Source organism: Falco rusticolus, chromosome 7, assembly GCF_015220075.1.
Source record: "Falco rusticolus isolate bFalRus1 chromosome 7, bFalRus1.pri, whole genome shotgun sequence".
NCBI lineage: Eukaryota > Metazoa > Chordata > Aves > Falconiformes > Falconidae > Falco > Falco rusticolus.
Genome location: NC_051193.1, coordinates 3,214,030 through 3,222,536, shown reverse-complemented (window position 1 = coordinate 3,222,536; position 8,507 = coordinate 3,214,030). Strand labels below are relative to the sequence as shown.

General features: G+C 60.7%; 1 protein-coding gene across 2 annotated transcripts; it reads left to right on the top strand.

Annotated features, from left to right (window-relative positions):
• Positions 1 to 31: 31 nt before the first annotated feature.
• VPS33B (VPS33B late endosome and lysosome associated) lies at positions 32 to 8,431 on the top strand. 2 transcript variants are annotated; one of them, XM_037393301.1, is made up of 23 exons: positions 32 to 204; positions 431 to 511; positions 613 to 674; positions 907 to 956; positions 1,751 to 1,818; positions 2,041 to 2,086; positions 2,429 to 2,523; positions 2,941 to 3,045; positions 3,175 to 3,271; positions 3,483 to 3,560; positions 3,858 to 3,931; positions 4,307 to 4,393; positions 4,998 to 5,088; positions 5,342 to 5,416; positions 5,782 to 5,846; positions 5,946 to 6,000; positions 6,088 to 6,134; positions 6,431 to 6,563; positions 6,868 to 6,941; positions 7,497 to 7,598; positions 7,774 to 7,888; positions 7,954 to 8,070; positions 8,282 to 8,431. In XM_037393301.1, exons 1-23 carry the CDS (start codon positions 109 to 111, stop codon positions 8,359 to 8,361), a joined length of 1,893 nt encoding a protein of 630 aa, XP_037249198.1. In that variant the 5' UTR covers positions 32 to 108; the 3' UTR covers positions 8,362 to 8,431. The 2 variants fall into 2 exon arrangements, with proteins under 2 accessions (XP_037249198.1, XP_037249199.1); XM_037393302.1 differs by having other exon boundaries at positions 33 to 204; positions 7,774 to 7,849.
• Positions 8,432 to 8,507: the final 76 nt, after the last annotated feature.

Genomic DNA, 8,507 nt, shown 5'->3' with positions numbered 1-8,507 from the left:
CGCCTTCCTGTGTTGTTACGGCGCAGGGCACTTCCGCCGCGGGGTTCCGCCGGCGCCGCGGCCGCGTTCGGGGGTTCCGGGGGTCGCGCCGCTCCCCGCCGCCCTGCCATGGCCTTCGCCGGCCGCCGCGACGTGCCCGAGCCGCCCGACTTCGGTATCCTGAAGCGGCTGGCGCGGGACCAGCTCATCTACCTGCTGGAGCAGGTCCGGGGCCGCTCCGGGAGGTTACCGGGGGTCGGGGTGGGCCCGGCGGGGAGGCGGGGCCGGGCCCCGGAGGGGTCCCGCACACCGGGAGCGGCGCTGGGGAGGCGGCGGGAGCGGGGTCGACCCGGGAGGGGCCTGGTACCGGCACGGGAAGGGGGCTGGGCCCCGGGGCCGGCGCCGAGGGGCAGCCGGTGTGGCATCGGCTCCACGCCCGGCCTGCCCTCAGCTCCCCGGGAAGAAGGACCTGTTCATCGAGGCCGACCTGATGAGCCCTCTGGACCGCATCGCCAACGTCTCCATCCTAAAGGTACCACGGGGCCGGGGCGGGCAGCTACCCGTGCTGCCCACACTGCCCACACTGCCCATGCTGCCGGCTCTGCCCACTCACGCCCCAGCCTCTCCCTGCAGCAGCACGAGGTGGACAAGCTGTACAAGGTGGACAGCCGGCCGGCCCTCAGCACCAGCGACCAGTGAGTCCCGCACCGCCGCGGCACCCCCATGGCTGGGCCAGGCTGGAGGGATCTGGGGAGCGGGCGGGAAGAGGCAGGGGACAGACGGGGAGGGGGCAGGCAGGCGCCTCTTCCAGCTCAGGGTTTTGCTCCACTGGACCAGACCAGTCCCAGGGAAGAGCTGCTGAGGGAAAGGGGCTGGGGAACACGGAGCTGGGTATGTGGGGCTTCTCACTCCCCTCTGTGATGGCAGGTTCTGTTTCCTTGTCCGGCCGCGGATCAAGACGATGAGGTACATTGCCGGTGAGTGTCAGCGGCCGAGGGGCAGTTTTCTGTTGCCCACTGTCACTGGGTGACATCTCAGCCCCGCACTGGGACTCAGGCTGCAGCTGCCTCGTGGTACACACAGGTGTGGGGAGCATCCCGCTCTGTGTGGGTGGCTCTGGGCTACCAGCGTCAAGTGGGCTTGAGAAGTGTCGTAAGTAACTAAGTGCAATTTGCTGATCAAAGGGGTTTTTAACAAAAGGAATGATCTTGCTGTAACAGATTTGAGAATGTTTTGTCTAGTGAGAAAAGAGTTAACTGTTAACCATGAGGTTGGAGATGTACCTCCTCAAGGCCAATGTTAAACCATAATCTCATGTTACTATGACAACTTTGTCTTCGTCTAGACTTTAGTGTAAAAATAGTTTAGTTTGTAACGTACAGCTTCTTGCTATGGGACTGAGAGCATAACTGTTTGCTTAAACCGGCCTTGAAGATGAGAATAAAAGGGCTGTGTTACTTGTCGGAATTTGTGAGCCTGGATGGAGCTGCGACTCCCCGGCTGCCCAGCGCTGTTTTTGCTTTCCTGCCTTAATAAATACTTAGTGAATTTATTTCGGACTCTAGCTATTTCAATTTCAACTATAACAAGAAGGGCTTTTGGTGAGTCTGTAGCCTTGGCAGATGGGCCCCACGCCTGGGGTTTTGCTTTCTGTCTGAGGTATTTCAGGTTCTGTGAGATGCAGGACCCTGGGCTTCATCAGACAAGAGGAATTGTGTCTGTTCAGGGCAGTGGGCAGCCTTTGCAGAGTCCGTGTGTTTTTTGTCTGTAGATATTGTCAATGCCGACAAGATGTCGGGGAGGAGCAGGAAGTACAAGATTATCTTCAGCCCCCAAAAGGTCAGTCTGACCATGCTCTGCTGCCAGTTACCCCACTGTGCTGTGTATGCCCGGCCTTTGTGCCTTCCACTCCTTTTACAGACACCAAAAACTTCTCTAATCCAGAAATGCTTAAAACTAAATATTGTGATGCCTGGGAATGAGCTGGTCCCTTCCATCACCAGATCTTTTTTGCACACTTGGAGCCTGGCTGGGCCCTGAGGGTCTCTCCTTCTCTTCCAGTTTTATGCTTGTGAGATGGTGCTGGAGGAAGAGGGAGTCTTTGGTGGTGAGTGGAGCTGTGGTGCCTGCCCCTTCCCCTCCCCAAGGGCTGGCTTGCAGTAGCTCTGATGCTGCAGAATCCCAGTTGAATCCCAGTACTGGGATCTCAGTGCTGGCAGGGATGGGAGCATGGGCAGGAAGTGCAGGTTCCCTTGAGCCTGGCTGCCTGCCTGCAGGCAGGTGTGCGCCCACCATAGCATCGGTGCCTCTCCTCTGTCTTCTGGGAGGAGAGAGGGTCCTGTTGTGAATCCCTGTGGAAAGGCTCTGTCTTTCTGCTCCCCACACCCATTTGTGGGGCCGCTTCTGCCAAGGGCTGGGTAACTGTAGCCTTTCCCTGTCCCAAACTCAGATGTCACCTGTGATGAATGGTCCTTCTACCTGCTCCCCCTGGACGAAGACATCATCAGCATGGAGCTGCCTGAGTTCTTTCGCGACTACTTCTTGGTCAGTGGGATGCTGCTGCGGGGATGCTGCCTTTCCCTTGACCATCTGTTGGGCTCAGGACAGAAGAGCTTTGTTCACAGAGCTGATGCATGATGTCCTGTTCAGTGTGCTCAGCGCTTGCAGCAGGGCCTTGTCTGCTGTCTTGGAGTGGCTTTTGCTGGAGGTGGCTGCTCTGCTCTGTCAGGCTGTGATCCCTCCTGTCCTCCACATACAGCTCCCCCTGTGCTGGCCCCTCCTCTGCTCCTTCCCGAGTAGCTTTGGGGCATCCCAGAACATTCCTGTGCATGTTCTTCCTGGAAGCGCCAAGCCCAGGGCACGCTCTGTCCTCAGTCCATCTCTAGCCAGCTCCCCTGACGTGGCAGCCATTTCCCAGCCAGCCTGCCCAGACTCACTCCCCAAGTCTTCTGATCCTTGCAGGAGGGAGATCACCGCTGGATCAACTCCATCGCTCGAGCCCTGCAGTTACTGAACTCCCTGTATGGGCCTTTCAGCAAGGCCTATGGAATTGGCCGGTGTGCCAAGGTATGGCCCACACTGCTGGGCTGGCACACAGCAATGGTGCATGAGGGGCTGGTGCTGGGGTGGGCTGTGGCTCTCGGTGGGGGCCTAGGGCTGTTCCCCCCGGTGCTGGCACACTCTGCCTCTTCACAGATGAGCTACGAGCTGTGGCGGGACCTGGAGGAGGAGAGTGAGGGCGATGGCCAGGGCAGGAGGCCTGAGATTGGCAACATCTTCCTCATGGACAGAGGTAGGTTGGAGTGAGACGGGCAGTGGGCAAGGGCTGGCCGAGGAGAAGCAGTTTTAGCTGGCAGCTTGCCTGGAGGGGCAGGGAGAGCCTGCGCTGGCTGCAGGGAGCAGCGGGAGGCGTGGGCTGCTGCCTGCAGAGGTGGAGGCTGGGCAGGGCTGTGGCGGGCAGGCGAGGAGCGGGAGGGCAGCCGGGGTGCTGGCTCTCATTGCAGACACGGACTACGTGACAGCGCTGTGCTCCCAGGTGGTGTACGAGGGGCTGGTGGACGACACCTTCCGCATCAAGTGTGGTAGGTCACTGGAGAAGGCAACGGGGCGGCACAGGGCTCCACACCTGCGTAGCGAGAGTCTGTGGGGTTTGTGCCTGGCATCATCGGGCCAGGGTCTGCGTGCTGCAGCCCCCACTGCCCCCGGCAGGGATGGCCCTGACTTTGGGTGCTGCTGGAGGCCATCTATGGGGACAGCTCTCGGTCTGACCAAGCGGTTGGGTGGGTGTCCCCTGTCTCTGCTGCCTTTTGCAGCAGGGCCGACATGTGTGTGTATGTTACTACTACTGGGGCAAAGCAGCTCCTCATCCTTCCCTGCAGGGAGTGTGGATTTTGGGCCAGACGTCACCTCTTCTGACAAGAGCATTAAGGTTCTGCTCAATGCCCAGGACAAAGTGAGTTTTCACGTGCCGAGCAGGGCATTTCCTCCCCTAAGCCTGATGAGCAGGGAGTGGCTGGGTGCTGCAGGGCCTTGGAGCAGAGGTTCGGATGGGGCAGGGCACAGAGACCAGAGACACAGTCTACAAGCACAGCTTGGCTTCCGTAGTCGGCAGAGTCCCTGCATGCAGGGGTGTGTCATGGCGAACAATTGGTATTTTGGGGCACTGACCCCCGCAGCAAGGATACCACCTTGTCTTGCTGCTGTTCAGGCTGCTAGCAAGAGTCACCCCCGGTGTTGCAGTGCTGGGGGCTGTGGCTGGCCAGGCCCTGTGCTGGCACGGGAGCACAGGGCACGTGCACGGCACCGACTGCTGCGGTGCTTTCTGCAGGTCTTCAGCCAGATTCGGAATGAGCACTTCTCCAGCGTGTTCGGCTTCCTTAGCCAGAAGTCGCGCAACCTGCAGGCACAGTATGACGTGAGTATCACCCCGGAGTGTGGGACACCCATGGCGCCATCCCTCTGCAGCCAGGTCACCTCCCTGGATGCTCTTTCTTGTAGAAGAATGGCTGCAGAAGTGTGGCCACAAAATCCCTAAGGATCTGCACAATCCAGGCCTGGAATTAGAATAGGCCTGGCATTAGAATTGTGCTGAAGTTGTTGTGCTGAAGTTTAGAAGAAAGTGGCCTTGATCTATTCTTGAATCCTGAGACCAAGTAACTTTATTGTACTAACAGGCCATGGCTGTAACAAGTTGCAGCTGTTAGGGAAGACGTGTGCAAGGCCAAGGGAGATAGAGAACGGAATGTAGATAGAGGGAGTAACAAACCGCAAGGCTAAAACATAGCTAACGCAAATAGCTGCATGGACAGAATGCTTGTACCAATCATGGTAAATAGTGGTGTGTGAGCAGCGCGTGCTTAGGGGCTAATAACCAGTTATATGTTTGCTTTGGGAGCATGCTTGTGTATTGAGGCTATATAAGAAATGTTAGAAGCCAATAAAATTGAGCAAGATGCGTAACTCCTATTGAGTAATTTCTTGACTCTGGCAGACCCCTCTCCCAACACTTTCTTCCACAGCGGCGCCGCGGCATGGACATCAAGCAGATGAAGAACTTTGTCTCCCAGGAACTGAAGGGATTAAAGCAAGAGCATCGCTTGCTGAGCCTGCGTAGGAGCTGGGGCTGGGGAAGCGGGCAGGGAGAGGCCCTCGGCTGCTGCAGCGGGTGCCTGGGCTCCCAGGGAAAGCAGTGGGGGTGGAAGGGTACTGCTAGTCCCCGCAGGGGTGGGTTATCTGAGGAGTGGGCAGGGTAGCAGAGACTGTTAGTATGTGCAGGTGTCCACAGTGGGGCTGGGGCTGAGGTGACAAGCTGCATGCAGAGCTCGTCACTCCTCCAAAGCATCTATCTTTCTTGGTTATGCAGATATTGGTGCTTGCGAGTCCATCATGAAAAAGAAAACCAAGCAGGACTTCCAGGAGATGATCAAGGCTGAACATTGTGAGTGCTGTTCCCTGTCCCACATCTGTTGCTACCCCCATCCCAATCCTCACTCTGCCACCCTCCACTCCAACCCACAGCCCCACTGCCCCAGGCCTGGGCAGCCTCACAGCTGGGTGCCCCCTGTGTGCACACAGTCCTTCCAGACTGTTTGTACTGGGGTGGGTCTTGAGATCCTAAATAGGGTCAAGCTGCGTCCTCAGAGGACTGATGCATGGTGGGGTAGGAGGCCCAACACCGCAAGCCTGCGCCGTTCACTCCCTGGGGCTTGGGGAGGGAGGCTGAGCCCAGACTCCAGCTTGCTTAGCTGGTGGGTGTGTGAAGTGGGAGTGGGTGAAGTGACACTGCCTCCTGCCCTGCCACAGCTCTGCTCGAGGGCTTCGACATCCGTGAGAGCACCAGCTTCATAGAGGAGCACATTGACCGGCAGGTGAGACCGTGCTGAGCCGGAGGAACGGGCTTCTCCGGCTGCCCCATGCCGCTGCAGGGACACGGGGCCCGCAGCAGCTCAGCCTCTGCTCCCACACAGGTGTCCCCCATCGAGAGCCTGCGCCTGATGTGCCTCCTGTCCATCACAGAGAACGGTGAGGTGTCTGGCTGCGCTGGGCAGGGAGGGGTGGCACTGGGACCCCCCAGCCTTGGTGCAGAGCTCACCTTGATGGTCCTCACAGGTCTTGTCCCCAAAGACTACCGCTCGCTGAAAACCCAGTACCTGCAGGTGCGTGTATCTGGGGACTCACAGCAGAGAAAGCATTGCATCAGACCGGGCTTCCCCTCCCGGCTGCTGCTCGCCATGAGGTGCCAGGCAGCAGCGTTCCCTAGGGATGCTCAGGCTGTCTCTGCAGCACAGCCCTGGCCCGCACAGGCTCCGCATGTGCCCCGAGCTCTGCCTGCCCCTGCCCTTTGCCTGCTGGGCTGCTCTAAGCAGCCTGCACCTCCCCACAGAGGTGGCACCCTGCTGCCTCCCCACGTGCAGCGGGGGCTCCGCACTGATCCGGCTGCCCTCTTCCCCAGAGCTATGGGCCTGAGCACTTGCTGACCTTTCACAACCTCAAGCGCATCGGGCTGCTGACCGAGCAGTCAGCTGGAGAGACCCTGACTGCTGTGGAAAGCAGAGTCAGCAAGCTGGTGACGGACCGCGCTGCCGGTGAGAGCCAGCTCCAAGTCCCCTGGGAGCCTGGGCTGTGGGGAGCCCTGTGGGTACCTGCCCTGTCGGGAGCTGCTGTTTTGGCGCTGGCTGGAAGCAGGGGGCAAACATGGGCACTGCTGGCACAGAGCACATCCCCAGAGATGGTGCTGCAGATGGGGCAGTGGGCTCTGCCTGCGGGGGTGGCAGGGCTGGTGGGCACCGCTGCCGGCTCTCTTCTAGAGCCAGCAGCTCTGCACGTCCCTCTGCTCAGCCACGCTGTGATTAAGCCAGAGGCTCTGAGCTGTTTCTCCTTGTTTTCCAGGAAAGATCACAGATGCGTTTAATTCTTTGGCCAGGAGGAGCAATTTTCGAGCCATAAGCAAGAAGCTGGGGTTGGTATGTCCTTGTGGGGCTGCTGGCCTCCGCGCTGGTGCCAGAGGAGCTCTGCTCAGTCTGTGCCCTCGCCTGGGTCTGCAGGCTCAGCACCCCCAGAGACACGCACTGCACGGGGCCAGAGCTGCTGCCACCACTCTGGGCAGTGGAGGGGCTTCTCCCCTGGGCAGGGGGTCACTGTGGGCTTCCTGGCATGCCTTGGCTCTGGGCTTCACCAGCGTGATGAAGAGCTGGGTGCTTCAGCCATGCTGACGCTTGCCTCACCTGCAGAGCACTCCGGCCCTGCTCCAACTGCATGCAGCTGCCTGGCACAGGGCAGGCGGCTCTGCGGCCTCTGTCCTGGGGCAGTGGGGGGGTCCTGGGGTGATGGAGAGGTGACGTTTCCATTCCTGTCCCTCCAATGCACAATCTGCCTGGGTTTTGTGTTTGCTGGTCCTGGGGTGGCAGGGCAGGAGGTGGGGGCAGAGGCTTGCTCAGAGCGTCTGTCCCCCCGAGACGGGGTCAGGGAAACCCTGAGCAAGGCTGGCCCCGCACCCAGAGCACCACATGTCTCTGCAGATTCCCCGGGTGGACGGAGAATATGACCTGAAGATGCCTCGGGACATGGCTTACGTTTTCAGCGGGGCCTACATCCCCCTGAGCTGCAAGATCATCGAGCAGGTGAGCCCCCCTGCCCCTGGAGAGCACCATGCTTGTCCCCCTGAGCCCCGGCCTCCTCCTGGGGTGTTCTCTGGGGGCCTGCTGCCCGGGGCTGGGGCTGGTGGTGGTCGTTGCTGGTCAGTGCCTCCCGCTGTGCTGGTGCGGCCCCGCTGAGCCCCCCGTTGCCATCCCTCAGGTGCTGGAGCGCCGGGGCTGGCTGGGCCTGGAGGAGGTCGTGCGGCTGCTCAACGGCAACGAGTTCTCGGTCTCAGGTAATGCCAGGCTCAATGGCAACGAGTTCTCGGTCTCAGGTAATGCCAGGCTGGGGGCAGGTGGGCGGGGGGCGGTGGGTCCAACAGCACTCTGCCCCATCCAGACAGCAGCGTGGAGGACAATCTGGCCTGGGAGTCCCAGCGCATTGTCCTCGCTGTCTTCCTGGGGGGCTGCACCTTCTCTGAGATCGCTGCGCTCCGGTTCCTGGGGAAGGAGAGAGGTAGGAGTTGGGGGGGCTGCTGCCTGCTGAGGGGCAGGGGGTGGGCAGGGGCTCCTGGGGGTCTCGGCGCAGTGCTCAGTGTTGGCACTGGCTGAAGCCCCTGTGGCGGGGGGCGGCGAGGTCTGTGGGTCCCCCACACACTGGGGGAGGGGGGTATAGCCATGCCCCAGCCCTGGGGGCTGGCAGGGCATTGCCGGGGCCTCTCCCCCAGGGTGCAAGTTCATCTTCCTGACCACGGCCATCACCAGCAGCGCCCGGATGATGGAGGCCATGATCGAGGCCAAGGCGTGATGCTCGGCCGGGGGGGTGGGGCTTGGCTGCCCTCCGCCCCCCAGCGCCAATAAACATCTCTGCAGGCACGGATCCGGCTCGGCTGGCGCTGCGGCCGGGGGGGCCGTGCCGGTGTGGCGAAGACCGGGGCGGGGGACAGGGACAGG

Excerpts from the sequence above, each read along its gene's own strand:
- VPS33B (XM_037393301.1), top strand. The coding sequence starts at position 109 with ATGGCCTTCGCCGGCCGCCGCGACGTGCCCGAGCCGCCCGACTTCGGT. Across the intron at positions 2,087-2,428 it reads GGAAGAGGGAGTCTTTGGTG|ATGTCACCTGTGATGAATGG; the intron begins GTGAGTGGAGCT and ends TCCCAAACTCAG. Across the intron at positions 7,599-7,773 it reads GCTGCAAGATCATCGAGCAG|GTGCTGGAGCGCCGGGGCTG; the intron begins GTGAGCCCCCCT and ends GCCATCCCTCAG.